Source organism: Mauremys mutica, chromosome 14 (assembly GCF_020497125.1).
Source record: "Mauremys mutica isolate MM-2020 ecotype Southern chromosome 14, ASM2049712v1, whole genome shotgun sequence".
In the NCBI taxonomy this organism is placed as follows: Eukaryota; Metazoa; Chordata; order Testudines; family Geoemydidae; genus Mauremys; species Mauremys mutica.
This window is the reverse complement of record NC_059085.1, coordinates 39,412,826-39,431,469: the sequence shown is the minus strand read 5'-3', so window position 1 is coordinate 39,431,469 and position 18,644 is coordinate 39,412,826. Positions and strand designations below refer to the sequence as shown.

Here is an 18,644-nt window from a genome sequence, read left to right as displayed (position 1 = left end):
CACTGTGGTATCTGAGTACCTATTAATTTTGCTTTAAAATTTGAGCATATTATAATGAAAGATAGACAAGGTGGGTGAGGTAGTATCTTTTCCTGGGCCAGCTTCTGTTGGTGAGAGATACAAGCTTTCAAGCTTACACTGAGCTTTTCAAACTCAAAAACTTGTCTCTCTCATCAACAGAAGTGGGTCCAGTAAAAGAAATCCTCACTCACGTTGTCTCTCTAATCTCCTGGTATCCAGGAGGCTACAACACTGCTTACAAAAATAGAAAAATATAAACCATTGTCTTATAAGACCTATTAATATTCAAGCATTTGATTTAGAAGGGAAAATGTGAAAATCTTTCTTGAAGTGTTTTATGGTTTTAGAAGAAGAAGAAAACCAAGGAATGCTTCTAAAAGCCTGGATTCCAAATCCCCTTTGTATTTTTCCGGTACTCTCCACAATTATTGCAAGCACCTTTTATTGCAAATCCTTTCTCCAACCTCAGAAATTGACACATTAAGGACAGCAATAAAAGAAAGCTTGCAAATTTCCTGAAAATGAAACCTGAAAAATAGGTGCAGATGCATTTCTGTGCTTTATTTTCTGTCCTGGAAATGAAACGAATACAGTAAGGTAATTGCTTGTAATGCTTTGGTTTGAAGAACTATTAATCAAATTATTATTATCATAGGCAGTGCTATACAAAATTCAGGTAAAGACAACTCTAGAATCTCAATATCATTTGGTTAAGAGAAAAACTAAATTGCAAAAAGCAAACAAAAAAACAAAAGGAGCTATGTTGCTTCCTTTTGCTGAAATTGTGTTAGATCTGGCTTGTTATGAAACAAGTTTCTGTAGTGCTGGATAACGTTTTGAACAGGAAACAATAAAGGCTCCTCAAGGTAGTCAGGGTTGAAACTAACCAACCTGCTTTGAGTCAGACACATTTGAATCTTCATTTGCTGCTATGAACTGATTCTCTCTGTGTGTATTTGGGTTATTTTCCCATACCCATTTTTAATATAGGTAGTAATTGGGGATATACCAATCTCCTAGAACTGGAAGGGACCTTGAAGGGTCATTGATTGAGTCCAGCCCCCTACCTTCACTAGCAGGACCAATTTTTGCCCCAGATCCCTAAGTGGCCCCCTCAAGGATTGAATTTGCAACCCTGGGTTTAGCAGGCCAATGCTCAAACCACTGAGCTATCCCTCGCCCCCCATGATAGCGCTACCTCTATTGGGTTATTCCCTGATCCTGCAAAGACTTATGCGTATGCTTAGAGTTAAGGCAATTATGTGCATATAGTTTTGCAGGAAAAATGTGCTCACAGGAACAGCTAAGCTTAGTTTTTCATTGCCTGTGCAAAGCTTGTTTCTTCTTTGGAATAAACTCTTGACTCCCATTTCTGGCACTTACTGACACACGTTCGTAGGACAATCTCCGCAAAAACTAATATACAAAGCTCGTGTCTGACATCTGATAAATTGTTGATACTACGACTGCTCTGCCGGGAGAAGTCCATAAGGTGTCAGCACCAACATTTTTACCATCAAATGCCCAGAACGTTTGCACAGAAAAATATTTTAATTCTCCTCCGTATCCCCTAGAGGGCACCAAAACCCACAAAGTGAGCAAACTAGACTCTCTGTGGGGAGTTCAGGTGATGTTTGAGGAGAGCTTCACTTGGCTACCAGAGCAAGTGGTTCTGTTGGTGCCTTTGTAGAAAAACAATGGGACAAATCTCCTGTCTGATTATTTCAGTCTTTGCAACAGGGTCTTTGCAATTTTCTTGTTTCTCCTAATAACATTCTCCAAGATTGCAAGGACATTTCAAAGGGGGGGGGGGACTCTGGTAGTGGAAAGGGTCAGGGGACTGTTTTCCACCCAGGGTAAATACAAAAATTCAAGACAAAACCCCTAGGCACGTAGAAGCTGTTGTTCAAATAACTCAGACAAACATTGCTCCCGGGAGTCCGAAAGGGGAAAACAAAAAGAGCCGGAGCCTTCCCAGGAAAAGAGAATATTTCTTGTCCACCTTTGCGCTCCTGGCAGCAAGGATCTCTCTAGCTCGCTCTCATTTGGGGCTGAAACTATTTTTTCTTGTGCTGTTCAGAGTCTTTGGATTTAGACGCCACCGATTTTCCAAATGCGTGATGCGGGGACACAGGGCGTCTTTTCGATTTCTTTAGAAACTTACGCTCGGTAAAGTTTTGAGAGCGGTGAACTGATGGGAGGTAAGGGTTTAATAACAAGGCTATTTGCTGAGACAAAACGTAAACCTTTAGGAAATAGTAGGTCAAAGAGCTATAACCCGCCAGCGTTTCTTTGGGCAGAGTTTGGCGTTTACAGCTTTTTGAACTTGTATATGATTTTTTTTTAAAGTCCCCGTGTGCTTATTGTGTGCTTTAAAACAATTAGGGTGGATCAGAAGTGGTGTTGTACTGAAAGCTGAAGTTTAAAAATGTGAAGTCGTTCTAAAACCTGTTAAATAAACCGCGTTTCTCCGTTAATTTAAATGAAACACCAGCAACTCAAAAATAATTTGCTTTTTTATTCTTTTGTGAAAATCACCCGGGCATGTATTCTACATCAAGAAATCGATGCGCATCATTTGAATTTATTGCCATCAAAACGAAGGTGGAAGTTTTCAAGAAATGAACTGCATTTTACAATCAATGCCCATTCCAGGTTTTTGGTGGATTTTAAAGTATTGGGCAAAAAAACGTTCCCGTTTGTATTAAGACGTTCACAGATAGCTGTTGTGATTCTCAGTAGTTCTCAGGCATGAGCATTAGCCCTGCAATATCTACCCCATTTGGATCCTTGATAGTTATGTGCTGAGTGCATTTGTTAAGATAAATAAGGAGACACCTCTCTCTCTTTCTCTCTCTCTCTGTCTCTCACACACACACACGAAATTCACTTTTTGTTGAATGTGTCCCTGTCTGAAGCTTTACCGATTCCCGAAGACTGAATTTTGCTCTGCCCATATTGTTAGATGATCTTTTAAAAGTCACATGAAGTACATTATAGACGGAGGGCCTTATTTCAATAGGCAGCGGACACGGATTGGGTCTGTAGCTATTTTATTCCGTTTTAATTTAAATTCGCCTTTCAGAAATTTGGATCCAAAGGGAGGTGGTTTGGGGTTTTTTTTTTTTTGCTTTTTATTTTACTTGGGGGCGGGAGGAAAGGTTGTTTCTTTCTTCATCCGTCTGCTTTTGAGATGAACGTTATCCACAATCAGTGCAGTGCAGTTCACAGCAGCTTTGCAAATACAGGAATTTACACTCCGCTAGCATGCGTCCCTAATTAACCGAATCTGATTGCCTGTAATGAAATCATTAGGGAAAGCAGGAGGGGCGGGTTTCACAAACGCAAGAAAACTCATCTCGATATGGGTCTTTTTCTCCTGGGACTTTTATTACTTTGTTTTATTTTCTCAATTCTTTTGAAAGTGTTAGAGGGATCTGCAAATGTGCTACCCCCCCAAAGATCCCAGTGCCGGCTATTTGAGCTGATATCAGCCTATGCTATGAAACGTGAGGTGTGCCATCCCATAGCTTTCAGTGCTAATACTTTTATAGGTAGCGAGGCTACAAGTAGCGTGTGAGAAAGAACCCAAGAAAACGAACAGCCCCTTCTGAATAGCCACCCGAGGACTGGAGGGTGATTTGATTTAAAAATAAAATGTATTTTAAATGGGAAGCTCTGTGTTTGTTCAGCATTCCAGGTTTCCTCCGTTAAAAACCTGGAGGAATAACACAGCTCTCGGGAACACGTTTTCAGTTGATCGCTGATCATTGCGATCAGCTCGTCATAAAACTGGCAGGGCTTACTGCTTAAAATCTGTCCCGTTCATATATTGCATTTCATGTCATTTAAAGCTCTACTGCGAGCAAACAAAAGTCACTAACGAGCCGCGTTGGATGCTCGTTACCTTCCAACGCCTTCAAAAAAACATACAACCCCTCTGCGTTTACCTTGGTCCTAGCACCGCGGTTCCGCCGCGGCCTCTCTCTCTCTCTCTGCCCATTGATTGGACAAAGCCGTCCCCAAGTGCACTGCGATTGGCTCAAAGTCGAGGGCAGAGGCGTGGCCAGAGAGGAGTAAAAACTCGCCTTCGGCAAGAAAAGTTTTGAAACTTTCCCAAACCCTATAAGGGGAGTTAGCATTTGCGGGGCTCGCCGGTGGCTCTGCGCACACACACTCTCTCTCTCACACACACACACTCACACTGGACTCACACGCTCATCCACAACCTTAGCGTTTATTTTGATTCTGAGTTCACAAGACGTTTTGGTGGTTTCCCTCCCAGAAGATTTTGTTGTTGTTGTTGTTGTTGTTGCAAGAATTATCTTTTTTTCCCCCTCAAGACTTTTCTTTGCCTGCGAGAATTATTCCCTGCTTCTGCCTCCCTTTTAGCAGCAGCTTTTGCCACCTCTGAAAAAAAAAATCCCCCCAAACCCAGAGAGATCACTAGATATCCGCACGGCACGCTCCTCCTGGCGACTCTGAAGGATGCTGCTGATTTACTGCTGCTAAGGACCCTTTTGGATTTGGGCAGCTTGTGTTTCAGACTCTCTCCCCTTCCTCCCTCGCCCTCCTCCTCTGCAGAGGAATCCCGTTGGGGTGAACCCCTCTCCCCCCAAACCCCTACCCTCTTCGTGTCCCCTCCCCCGGTGATTCCGTCGCCTTGCGATTTGGGGGAGCCCCATCCATGATGCAGGCTCGCTACTCCGTCTCCGACCCCAACGCCTTGGGAGTGGTGCCCTACTTGAGCGAGCAGAACTACTACCGGACCGCCGGGGCTTACAGCAACATGAGCGTCTATTCGGGCCACCCTGACCAGTACGCGGCCGGCATGGGCCGCTCCTACGGGCCTTACCATCACCACCAGCCGGCGGCCCCCAAGGACCTGGTGAAGCCTCCCTACAGCTACATCGCTCTCATCACCATGGCCATCCAGAACGCCCCGGACAAGAAGATCACCCTGAATGGGATTTACCAGTTCATCATGGACCGGTTCCCCTTCTACCGGGAGAACAAGCAGGGCTGGCAGAACAGCATCCGCCACAACCTCTCGCTCAACGAGTGCTTCGTCAAGGTGCCCCGGGACGACAAGAAGCCGGGCAAAGGCAGCTACTGGACGCTGGACCCGGACTCCTACAACATGTTCGAGAACGGCAGCTTCCTGCGCCGCCGCCGGCGCTTCAAGAAGAAAGACGTGCCCAAGGAGAAGGAGGAGAGGCCGCCCAAGGAGCCGCCCAAGGCGCCGGGCGTCTCCAGCCCGGACCTCTCCAAGGAGGCCCCCGAGAAGAAGGTGGTCATCAAGAGCGAGGCCTCCTCGCCCGACCTGCCGGTCATCACCAAGGTGGAGACGCTGAGCCCGGGCAGCGGCAGCCCCCGGAGCGTGGCCTCCACCCCGTCGGTGTCCACCGAGAGCTCCCTGCCGGAGCACCACCCGGCCGGCAACGGGCTGCCGGGCTTCAGCGTGGAGAACATCATGACCCTGCGGACTTCTCCCCCGGGGGAGCTGAGCCCCGGGAGCGCCGCCTCCGGCCGGACAGGGGCAGGGCTGGTGGCTTCGCTGCCGCTGGGCTACCCCCAGGCGCAGCCCTCCATCTACAGCCAGGCGTGCGGCCAGGGCATGGACACCAGCGGGAGCTACCAGTGCAGCATGCGGGCCATGAGCCTGTACACCGGGGACAGGTCGGGCCACATGTGCGTCCCCACCACGCTGGAAGAAGCCATCTCGGAGCATCCCAACGGCACCTCCTCGCCTCTGGCCACCATGAACCTGGCCTCCAGCCAGGAGAGCGCGCTGACCCCCAGCCACCCGCACCCCAGCGGCGGGCCCGGGCAGCCGGCCGGCTCCTGGTACCTCAACCACGGCAGCGAGCTCAACCACCTCTCCGGGCACACGTTCGGCGCCCAGCAGCAGACTTTTCCCACCGTCCGGGACATGTTCAACTCTCACCGGCTGGGGCTTGAGAGCTCGACCCTCAACGAGCATCAGGTGAGCGGCAACACAAGCTGTCAGATCCCCTATAGATCCACGCCCTCCATATACCGCCACGCCACCCCCTATTCCTATGACTGCACTAAGTATTGATTAGCATTGACTCTCCCGGGTAGGCCAATTAAACAGACTGCATAAGGAAATGCTTTTACAACCTCTAAGCGGACCTGGGAACCAAAGAGTTTATAGACCCTTAATCCTCTTCCATCATCCTTAAATTCCAGACAAGTAAATTCTACTTGAAAAGGGATGTCTTTAAAATATATAGAGAGCTATCTAAACAAAGTGGCAAATTTATATGCTAAAGTATAGGAGGTCTCCGAAAATAAGTTATGGACCAATATCACAGCGATCATTATGCGATTAAAAAGAAAAGTATATATTATATATATAAAAATATATGTCCGGGGTATTTTAAGTTCTCTTATTGTGCTATAAAATGTGTGGATTTCTAATCAGGCTAATTTTCAGAGCCGTTAATATAATATTTAAAGTTGCGTTCACTGGATTATTTTTTTTAATGTTGCCCAACAATTCCTAACAGCCCAATTAATTACAAGTGAGTTCTTCTTCCTTTCTTTTTTTGTACAATTATGCAAGAGAATTTCTTCCTCTTTAGAGCTGTTCTTCTTACAAGACGAGGAAATAATTTATTTTTGTTGGTGGATTTTTAGGAAAAAAGACAAAGTATCTGATGCGGTTTTTTTTTTAAATTTACGACAGTGTGATATTTTGTATAATAGTCTCCACCCTGATCATTCCTGAGAACTATTTGGTTTTATTCTACTTCACGCTTGTTTGTCTTATGTGGTCTTAATCGTTGTACTTACCTTAAAATAAATCCATGTTGTTTTTCTTCTGCTCAAAGTCTGGCGCATGTATGTGTGTGTGTGTGTGTGTGTGTTTGCCATTTTTCCGATCCCATTTTTCAGGCAGAAAACGTGGAACACGTTGATGTTAAAACCAAGTAGATTTCCTGGAGACTAAAGGTTTATTACTCCTTTTTAAATTATTATTTATTGAACAAAGGCTCAGTTCACATGACGAAATAGCATAGCTGACATGAAAACATGTAGGCGTCCCTGGGTTCGTTTAAAGGGGCGTCCCAGGATTTGTAGATTTGCAGAACACTTTGCAAATCCAGGACAATTGGCCAGCTTGAAACTGGAGGGAGATTCTCCAATCCGCAAATGATGTGAGTGAAAGAATCCTCACCAGGATAGGTTCTGATTAATCACTCTTATTTTAATCTTTTTCTTGACAGTTTTATTTACCTACTGAGATGTAGGCCTTATGAGGTGCTTTGAATGTAGCCAGTTACCTCTCAGTGCAGCAGCAATATGCCCCGATAAAACAACAGTGTATAGGAAGAATAAACTAATAACATCCTGTGAGGATAATAAGAAATATCATTTGATCTGGATCCCATTACGAAACCCTAAGAACTATCCCAGCAAGTTCATATTAGGATGGTTTTACAGCCCTGTCTGAACGCATTTTCTTTTTATTCGTTTCTTGCACAAAAGATCTATCTTCATCTGACTTCATCTTCTGCTTCCTATCCCCAATCTGAGCTCTCATTATAAATGCCTGGGGCTAACAGCAGATATGTTAAAGCTGCCAACCATCTCTTCCTTCTGATCTCTTCTAAGCAACTTTAACATGCTTCAGAAATGCAGTGGCTCATTGTCGCTTAGTCAGAATTAAAAAAATACCATCACAGGATTGTCTAGCACGTTGGTAAAGAATAAAGCAGCCTTTAGATAAAAATGGCCTTAGGAGCCGTTTTTAAATACAGCTTGTTTCTGTCAAGTTAATTTTTATTGGAATAATATAATTCCCCAACGAACGTAGGTGCTAGCTGCGAAGATTGTCAATACATATGGATGTTAACATATGGAATCGGAGAATATAAATGCAGCACAATAAAATTTGCTGAGGAGGCTAATATCCAGATCTCCTCCCATAAAAAAAAATAAAAAACACGAATCACCTATTAGGACGAAAAGGTGAATAGATGGCCGGAGGAGACATACTGTAAGTCATGGTAGACATATTACCCGAATTGATTTTGATCTGGCAAATACCATCTGCTGCCGAGTTCTGGCCGCTTGCGTTGAAACGCTTGATTTAAATGAAACATGGCCCATAAGAATAATTTGTGCTGTATTTCAGCAGCCTTCCTATAGAACCCAAGCTACTTTTGCCAAGTTCTCGAGGTTTTTTGTCTATTAATAAAATAGCAAGGCGGGGGAAAAGGAGGAAAAATAGAGGCGCAAATACACTCTCCTTCCCCAAATCCCCCCCTCCTTATAATGAAGTGGGGGAGATTTTTCGCTTAATAGATTTTCCCCCAGCTCACAGTGAAGCAGCAGCCTTATATCAGCAGTGAGCTGAAAATCAGGTGCTTGAGGTTGGATTTTCAAGCTGATGCTGCTTCTTTTTTTGGTGGGGAGAGGGCGGGCTGTGTGTGAGAATCCCCTGCAAGTGTGTGTGGGAGATAGGGAGACAGAGGAATATTCATGGCCACTAACATTAAACTTGCCACTTCTGCTCCTTAACAGGTTCCTTGCTTGAGCCGGAGTTACCAGTGGCAGATTCTCTCTCCAACATAGGGCCTCCGGGGCGAATTATGGGGATGCAGGCACAGGTGATCTGCTGTTGTCCTTAAATTGCCCAGATAATTCGGCCTTGAGCTTTTCCTTGTTTGTCTAACGGGCACTAGGCCCTGGATGGGGGCTCAGCAGAGAGTGGGTTTGGGGGAGTTTCAGGCTGGCACAGGGTAGACACATGATGTGCCAACATGCGGTCCGAGCTCGCCGCACGATGTCCTCTCGTTGCAATCGCATTTTAGTAATAGCTGCTGCCTGGGATCAAGCAGTTCCCCGTGGCAGATCTCGACCTCCTGAAGCTACTGCCAGAGCCAGGTGCGTGTGCTTTTCCCCAATAGGGCAGCCCCTCGCTGCTGCCACCAGCCCTTTCCCTCAGCTGGCATTTCACACGCCTGCTGCGGCTCTCCGGAAAGTTGCTCTTTTGCTGGACAGTTCCAGAGGGACACTGGACACTGGACCGTGCAGAGGCTGCGGGCAGCACCCCCTTGTTTGCGTTTCCAAATTTCCATTTTCGCTGAGGCTCGAGCTGTTTCCCAGACCCAGTATCGAGTCCTACCCGCCTGATCTCGGCTAGACTATACAACCAAAAAAAAGCCCCCAAAGGAGAATTAGTCATAATAATAAAAACAGGTATTTAAATTATTTTTATTCGATTTCCACTCAAAGTGAATAGTCTCAGATAGGTCCAATGCATCCTTGTCTCTGTCTCTAGAAGTTCCCCCTTCTCCGGGTGGCTGACTTCCTGCAAGACCATGCCATATTAAACAATAAAATAAAAATCCCCAGGAAAAGAAAGCACTTAAATGTCTCTCTCACAGGGCTCCCTGCTCCTTGTCCCCAAGCTGCAAGGATCTGGCCCTGAAAAAAATGGCCGGGTTTCAGCAGCTAGCTAATTTCCTAGTAGTTGGTGGCAGCAGTTTTGGGCCCAGAATTGTGTTTCCCGTATAAAGTTTGTGAGATTGGACCGTCGATCTCAGAACCGGTTGCATGCCTGGGGGCTGCGCTGTTCATTTTCAGCCTTGTGCTCTCTTTTTAAACCTTATTTTACCGTGCATAATACGGGCACGCTCATTTTGATTCCTGATTTGTTTTTTATTATTAAAAAAGGAAAACCCAACAGAATAATAACACCTAGCAAACACTTACAATCAAAGCATTTTTTCCATTTACCAGATGAAGACATTCCAAGTAGGTGTATGATGTTCCATAGCAGCGGACAAGAGCAACTCTGAGCTATGCTGAAAAACCCCAAGCGTTAAATCTATCCCTGGGAATCTTTGGGTGCTGAGCATGTAACATTTTAGGTTTAAATGCTTATATTTCCCCTTCTGACGATCAGCTTTCATCCTTATCTCCCTTTGGAAACAGCTGTAGCGTTTTTACCTCTGCCTTTCCCTCTGCACTGTAGTCGAAAATCTTCAAGGAGAAAACAGACTCCAGCATCTCCTTGCAGATTTTTTCCCGGCAAGGAGACCTCTACATCACAGTCACGTGAGGGGAACCATTCGTGAATTATTCTTTAAATCTGTAGACAGAAACTTTTTTTTTCAAAGAGAACAATAACTTTCTGGGAAGTCGTTTTTATCGGTTTCTTTCCATGTGAAATCATTCCCTGGTCGTTTATAAAAGCAACGGGCGTGTTCCCCCCAACCTTGTCTGAAATGCTCGCAGTAAAAGCGAATTTAATCACTAGTTTGTTCAGACTTGGTGAGGTGGTGGTTTTATTTTTTTTTAAAGTCGCTTCTTGCAAAAGAAAAAAAAAGGAGGGGGGGGAGGCTTTAACCCGATCTGGATTATTGTCCCTCAGGTGGTTTAAACCAGCCAGGGGAGTGAGAAAGGTGCTGAAAATAACAGTTAAAATCTTTAAACCGTCCAGTCACATTGTCTGGACTCTTGCTTTGCAAGAGTCACCCAGGAACAGCAAATACCCCAGATATCCCAACTTAGAGTCCTCACAGCAATAGCGTGGGACACCGTCGTTCTTTCCAACACGATTGACTCACGTGGCTTTATTGGGGGTCGGAGGGGGGGCTGTATCCAGTCCTACCAAAGTCAATGAGTCCTGTGGCACCTTATAGACTAACAGACGTTTTGGAGCATGAGCTTTGGTGGGTGAATACCCACTTCATCGGATGCATGTAGTGGAAATTTCCAGGGGCAGGTATATATACAGATCCAGACTAAGACTGCTACCCATCTGATACTTAAAATCAAGGAGAGTTTTGTCATTGGCTTCGATGGAAGCAGAATCGGTGTGTGTTTGTTTGTGTGTTTGTGTTTAGCGCATTTAAAGTAGTCGCGTCCATTGCGAAAGTTGCGGATGATCTCATAGTTCTGCCAGTCCAAATACTTCCCCATCCCGACTCATGTTATGGTGTGACGCCACCTTCACCTGTAAGCCTCATGAAGGGACAGCTTCAGCACCTGGCAGGATCGGGCCCTACAGTGTATTTGCTTACAGGTGAGGGACCAACATAAATCCCAGTGCACCATTAGGGAGCCGATCCCATTACAGCCGCTACTCAGGCACAACGCCCCAAATACGTCAATGAGGAGTTGTGCTCAAGTGCAAACTAACTGGGCCAAGATCAGCTTATATCAGGGAAGTCGCTGTACTATAGAGTTCACCTCGGCTGGACCCAGCCTTGTTGGGGGTTTATTTTGGCTAATGAGGATGGTGGGTGGACAGGTAGCACTATCAATACATTGTCATGCCAAAATTGCTTGGGACTTCAGATCTGCTGCCTGGTTTACTGAGCCCTCCCCCACTTCTCAGGAACGTTAATTCATAAGAACGGCCACACTGGCTCAGCCCAATGGTCCATCTAGCCCAGCATCCTGTCTTCCCAGAGTGGCCAGTGCCAGACACTTCAAAGGGAATGAACAGAACAGGGCAATTTATGAGTGAGCCATCCCCAGATTCTGTCAGTCAGCGGTTTAGGGACACCCAGAGCCTGGGGTTGACTCTCTGACCACCTTGGCTAATAGCCATTGGTGGGCCTGTCCTCCATGAACTTATCTAGTTCTGTTTTGAACCCAGTTATGCTTTTGGCCTCACACTATCCCCTGGCAAAGAGTTCCACAGGTTGGCTATGAGTTGTGATCAGAAAAGTGTGTTCAAAAACCAACAGCGCTTTATACCACCCTGTATTTCTGTTCCAGCTCTGCCAATCCAAAGCATCAAACAAGCGACTTCCCTTTGTGCTACAGGACTCAAATGCAGTCCATTCAGGGACTCCCCAAAATATAACCTACCCAGACCAATTAAGATCACATTCCAGTTACCTGCCAGGTTTGCACAAATATATTAACACCCCATTTAGCACCGCCTCCCTTGCAGCATCTTCTTGCCAGCCTCGTGAGTATTTCATTTGTGTAGCTTTTTCCTTCCTGGGATAGATTCTAGAGTACTTGAAAGCCATGAGCAGGGCGTGGAAAAAGAGACGAAAAGGAGTTAGGTAGAAAGTGCCTCCGTGAGAGAGATTCGCAGCTCTAAAGCTGCCGCTGACATCCGCTTTGCATCGTGCAAAGGGCAAAGTGTTTTTTTGTTCTCATTTGACACTGAGCACAACTTGACGGCTGCTCCAGTACGCTACGGACTCAGCTGCAAAGCATTAGTTCTCATGATGCCAAGGCCTAGAGAGCCGGGGAATAATAACGTGAGACGATACAGATTAAGGTGGGCAAGCGGGGATGCCTAACGCTAAACACCTTTAAACATCAGATCGCTTTTACTGGGCTGCCTAAATATGGATTTAGGTGCCTGACTTTAGGCACCCAAGTCTGAACATTTTGGCTATCGACCATTTTTAATAACTTGCAGGGGGTACTGGCTGGGGGGAGACGCTACAGATATCACACCTCAGTCTCTGCTCCCTGACCAGGAAAGCTGCTAATCTGCACACCCTCTATGCTGCCAAGTGTGTCTCTCTGCTATGACAGTCCCCCTCTGTCCTGCTGCCTTTAAGGGACACGGATCCCGGTTTTAAGGAGGAGAAGGTCCATCCAGGGGTCTCTAAAGAGCCTGGGACATTGATAGATTCCCGTGCCCAGCCTGCAGAAAGAAAGTTCCCCACGTAGCTTCTCCAGCACTCACTCCCAGCCCCGCACTGTGGCAATCAGAGTCATTAGAGCGGCTCGGATTACAGACACACCGATGGCTGCTCCCATGCAGCTAATGTCAGGGGGTCAGGGCAGCAGAGGAGGGTAACGCGCCCAGGCAGCGAATGAGCTGTTAGGACGCTCCGATTGGTGGGTTTCAACCCGAGACGAACGTCTCTTCTTTGCCTCCCGGGGGAATTTCTCGCAGCGATGTACAAAAAAAAAGAGGAGGCAGCAAACCTCTTTGGGACCATGTGAGCCTGTGTCCATCCCGGGCCCACAGCCATCTACGGGGAGTATTTATTATTTTAATATTTCTTGCTTGGATTTCTCAAGGAGCCGCACTAGAGCCGGTGAGAATTTAAATAAAGCCGGGGGGGGGGGCGACGCTAAACGTTGATCTCCCGTTTAAAATCTCCACTGCGGATGTCGATAAGGTGTCAGATGAGTGAAAGCAGCTGGGCTCCAGCCCTGATCCACAGAGCCCCCTTCACAAGGAGGTTTTATGTGAAATAATGTTTAACGAAGAGATGCTTAGGAGAATTGATTTCTACACTGAGCCAAGGGCCAGGGTTTTTTTTCGCACACGCTGGATGTGGACAATCAAACAGCCCCCGGGAGTGAAAGGCGCTTGCTAATATGGATCATTTATATCAAATAAAAGTGTTTGCAGTTTACTGACTCTCTGAAATGTGCCGTGTTAATAGGTTCGATTTATTTCCCTCTGGTTTAATTCTACCAAGTAATGCCTGAAATCAAAGAGTCACAATCCTATTAATAAACAGGCTCTGTGGAAGCGAGGTCCCAATCTGCAACAACAAATGAGAACATCAGAATTGAAATCCACTTTGAAAAAAACTAATTTGCAAATCCAAAGCAAGAGGATTTCTTACTCCAGCTGTTAATCTGAACCCCTGCTGGATTCATCTGAAAATGCAGAAATCAAATCAGGTTTCTTCACCGCTTCTGATCTCCCGCTGGGCACCTGGGGGATAACCCCCAGGGAATTCCCAGCTAGCCTTTTAAAAAGGAGCGTGATGTTTATGATGCACTAAGGGCCCGATCCTGCACTCAGTCAAAAGCCCCATTCGAGTCAATAGTTTTACCAGAATCGGGACCCTGCTTTCTAACGGCACACTTAATTTTCCCGCTTACTTTTAGAAGTTACCAGTGGAGGCCAAATCCTGCTTGCTCCCCTCAAACGAGGGCTCGCACTAAAAGCTGATGGGCCCTCGGTATGGGCTCCATGCAAAGCCCAGGGAAGTCATTCGAGTCTGGATCAGATCCTACAATCGTGGCCCGGTTTCCTTCTGAGCACACTGTGCTCCCAGAAGAGGAGGCAGGCAGAGAGCCTCTAATCAGAACAGAAACGCATGACTCAGATCTGCCTTTACACAGCTTCCTAAAAATGCATCGGGTCGTAGGTTAGTCAGTTTCCATGGGTCATCTCTCGCCATCGCTTTGTAGCAGACCCCCCCGCCCCACCACTGACTGCTTTAAAAACTGGGGACACACCAGGGCCCTAAGAATCTGTCCTTTTCACCCACAAAGAGAATGGTGAGCTGATTGTCAATATATCACATTAGATGCCACGCTTAGTGGGGGTCTGTTCATCGGCCTCATTAAAAAGCTGACATCTCTTTCTGAATCCGACTCAGCCAGTACCTTTGATTAAAATCGTTACATCAGTCAATAAAAAAAAACCAAAACAAAAACCAAACCTGAGCGTTTATACAAAAAAGAGCATCACAAATGCCTAATGTAATCACCGGCCAGCTGTGTGCACTTGTAAAGTTGTTATAATCCCCCTCCTTGGTATAAACAGGAAAGTACATAATATAAAGCAACAGGCCTGCATTCACAAATACTAAACCTCCCCCACATGCCGGCCAAGTTCGCCTTTTATGGAGCGCGGTGGCTCCTTGCAATCCCCCTGTGACCCCCAAATAATAATCAAAATCCCCTTCGATTTTGGTTCCTCGAAAAAGAAGGATTGCTGAAGTCGCGTCCCCTTGCACTAGCCGCAGGCCTGAGGTCCGAAGACAGAATCCCCTCCTGCTGGATTTCACTACCAGTGAGGGGACTTTCCTCACCCTTGGGGTTAAAGAGACTAGATTAACGTCACTCGGTACAATCAGCCTGTTCAAATGGCAGCAGACACTCTCAGCGCATACACCTGGTTGGATCGCTCCCCTAATCTTTTGCTTCAACTGTCTCCAGACGTGCTTTACACAATGTCCTTTCTACTGGATCGTCCATGCAAACCTCGTTGCTTGGGTGTCTGTGCTGTGTCTCAGGAGCAATCACTGCAGGTTGGAAGGCAAAAAGCCAGATCCACAGCGGGTGTAAATCAGTGGAGCTACGTTGATTTACACCAGTTGAGGATTCATCCCTGTTCTCCACTTGGAGAGAGAGAGACAGACCCCTAGGTTCTTCCCTGCAGCTCCATGTCATTGCCTGTTTTCCTCCGTATTGATACATTAAAAAAACCAAATTCTCCTCTACCCAGGAGTTTCTGCCCCTGCTCCCTCTGAGCTCCAGCCGCGTACATCCTGCTTTGCTGACTGTGTGCTTACAGCGTCAAAGGGTGGACGTGATATTTCAAACATCAGATCAGTGCGTTTATATATTGGGTGCCCGGAAATTTTTCCAAATAAACACAGCTTGATTCGACTTGGGTGGGCAGACTTATCAACAGACTAATGCTATAAACAAATGAAGGACAAACCCGGCGAACCATTGGCTGGTACCAGAGAGACACGTGGAGGGAGCTTGGAGTTGTGTAGCAATGATATTTTAATTAATGTGGGTGGGCTGAGCACACAAACGACTGTTTATCGGAGACAATTTATTTTCCAGTGCTAAGTCAACATATAAGAGCAAACTTACAACAATTATTTAACTTTTTTTTTCTTTAAAAAAAAAAAAGAGCGATGAAGCCGGGACAGAGGGAGAACAAACTCGTCGAGGCAGGGTTGGGGTCTGAGCTCACACAAATAGGTCCCCGGTGGACTCTTGGAGGGTTTCTTCCTTGTCCTTTCACGGCTCTGATCTGCCAGGGGAAAGATCCGGAGCTAAAACCGCATCCGCGATGAGCCATATTTTCAGCAGCCATCTACCTCCAATGAGCAGCCCGCTCAATGGCTCCTCCATGGTCTATCTGTACGGGGCAGATAGGGCTGGGCTGCCTGCTGCTTTAAGCTTCGCCTCCACTAGCGTGATCTCCAGGCAGGAACCTCCCCAGAAGCCTCCTTACAGCTACATCGCTCTTATTGCCATGGCCATCAAGGAGGCTCCAGACCAGAAGGTGACACTCAACGGCATCTACCAGTTCATCATGGAGCGGTTCCCTTTCTACCACGACAACAGGCAAGGCTGGCAGAATTCCATCCGGCACAATCTCTCCCTCAACGACTGCTTCGTCAAGGTGCCCCGGGAGAAAGGCAGACCTGGCAAAGGCAGCTACTGGACCCTAGACCCCAGGTGCCTGGATATGTTTGAAAACGGGAACTACCGGCGGAGGAAAAGGAAGCCCAAAGCCTCGGGGTCCCAGGAGACGAGGGGCAAGGCAGAGGCCGAGGAGGGGACGGAGCAGCCCGCTGGCAGCCGAGCTGATGTGCAACCGAAGAGATTCCGGGGGAGCCAGGCTGCATCCGCAGGAGAGGGGAACCTGGAGCCAGCCTGCGCCTCCAGGGATGCACGGGCCCCAGCAGAGAACAAAGCGAGCTCTGGGAGATGCAATCTGGCAGCAGCGGGTCCTCCTCAGCCACAGGTGCCCTCTGCCCCGTGGGGCCATCCCCACCCATCCAGGTGCGCAGCTCCTCAGGTCCCTGCGCCTGCCTCCAAGGAGGGAAGCGTTCCCGAGGGGGAAAGGGCGGAGAGCTCTTCGGAGGGCGAGGCGGAGGAGACGGTGCTGGCAGAGGCCCCGGCATGTCAGCATATACCCACCTCTGGTGCACGCATGCTCTCCCCAAGTGCCAACCAGAGCCAGGTGGGCTCTGCAGCCGGGACAGATCAAATGCCTCCGAAAAGCTCGGAGAAGTCCAAAAGCTTCAGTATAGACAGCATCTTAGCTCATAACACCCTCCACAAGCCAGCCAAAGGGGACGCGCAGGCAGAGGGAGGCTGGCACCCGAGCGCCTCCAAGCTGGCTTTGGAGAGCCTGCCAGCTGGATACATCAGTGGGTCCCTGGCAGCTAATGCTAATGTCTGTCCAGCGTTCAGTGCTTCCCTGATGCTCGATTCCCAAGTTCAAGGTAGATTTTATCAGATCGGGATTCCCTTTCTCTCCTATTTTCCTCTTCACTTGTCCGAGACGGTATTTAATTTTCAGTAACAACCCCCCCGCCCCGCAATGCAATTTGATATCCAATTATATACACACACGGAATTGGATCGTAGACATATAGTTAGATATAAAACCAAGAATTAATTACTTGGGTTAAGAATATTAGGATTTTAGGGCATTTTCAACCGTTTCTTTCTCAGCAGATTTCTTGACTGATATTTTTTCTTCCAAATGTACTTTAAGGTAACTTTTTTTTTACGTTGTCTGTACAAAAAATATTACAGAGGTTTTGCATTATGTTTTGCAGTACAGCAGCCTGATGGTTTATTCTTGCCATCCATCATGCATTTAAGACCTGTTTTTGTCCAACTGCTTTGCTTTCACGTTAAAAAACGACCCCCATGCACCCCAATTAATCATTTTTCTTGTGTGTGTGTGTGTGTGTGTGATTTTGCAGTTAATACATATATTTTCCCGCACACATATAAACAATCGCTGCGATGCTGCCTAATAAACCCCAACCTGGTAATTTAAATAATTCGAATAGATAGATAAATGACATATAAGATGAGCTAAACATAATGACAAATGGAGTTTCCTTCTGAACAATCCTGCTTGCTTTGAATCAGGACTGTATACAATCATGGCGTGTTTTACTGCATAGTACTTGCGTTTTTATTGTATTTTGATAGTGTCTGTGTCACTGAAGCTGTTTACAGAGAACACCAGATTTGGAATGATGTGCAATGGAGAAACTGCAAATTTTTATAGATGGAATCCGATGCTCTAAACAGAAAAGCACATTGATCAAATAATAAACGTTAATCTGAGAGTTACCTTATTACAAACTGGACGTCTACCAAGAACAATAAACTAACCCCGTCCCCACATGTTTTTATTTTCTGCTAGCTGCATTATAACCGGAGCATTTTTTAAAATTCTTTCAATAAATATCGAGGCTTTCTTTGTATATTAGTGGGCAAATGCCCTTTGGAAATCTTTTATATTATCAGCTTTCATTATGAAGCCGAACCTATATTCAATAAAGTATTTTGTCAATGGGATATGGCTGATTATTTAAAAAATCACCCCCAGTTCACGCTGCTGAAGGAAATGGTTTTTTTGGGGGGGGGGGAGGGAGTGGCGAGGAGTGAAGAAAGGGAATAAGGCTCTGTAAAAACGCTAGAAGAGATGGATTTTGACAGTAATATTACTATCAGTATTTAATTCTCAGAGGCTGCTCGAGGAGCAGCAGTAGCTCAGAGAGAATGTAACACTACGCATTTAACCGGCCAGTGCATTACAAGATGCTGAAGAAGGGGTCAGTGACATTGTTTTCGGAGGACAGAGAGAACCTCTCTCTCCCACACAGCCGAGTCTGGCTTTAAATAACCCCCTAGACCAGTGGCTGCAGAGGAAGAGCTGGGCTTGTGGGCAAAGCTCGTATTCAGAATCATTTGCCCTTCCCCACAGGATGGTCTGGGGCTTTTCTCTGAAATCTCCTAGCAGCTCCTTAGTCCGGGGCTATTTGCATTTAGACGTGGAGTTCAGGAGCTGAACATCCAGAATCTGCAAATAACTCTCAGCTTATCTGATGTGGGAAAGTACAAAAAGTCATGGAGCCGTGGGAGGT

General features: G+C 46.5%; 2 protein-coding genes across 2 annotated transcripts; both read left to right on the top strand.

Moving 5' to 3' along the window:
- The first annotated feature begins 4,154 nt into the window (after positions 1-4,154).
- FOXC2 (forkhead box C2) lies at positions 4,155-6,868 on the top strand. The gene has a single exon (XM_044987414.1). The coding sequence runs from the start codon at positions 4,709-4,711 to the stop codon at positions 6,101-6,103; it is 1,395 nt and encodes a 464-aa protein (XP_044843349.1). The 5' UTR covers positions 4,155-4,708; the 3' UTR covers positions 6,104-6,868.
- Positions 6,869-14,835: 7,967 nt separating this feature from the next.
- FOXL1 (forkhead box L1) lies at positions 14,836-18,023 on the top strand. The gene has a single exon (XM_044987506.1). The coding sequence runs from the start codon at positions 15,815-15,817 to the stop codon at positions 17,057-17,059; it is 1,245 nt and encodes a 414-aa protein (XP_044843441.1). The 5' UTR covers positions 14,836-15,814; the 3' UTR covers positions 17,060-18,023.
- The last annotated feature ends 621 nt before the right edge of the window (positions 18,024-18,644 follow it).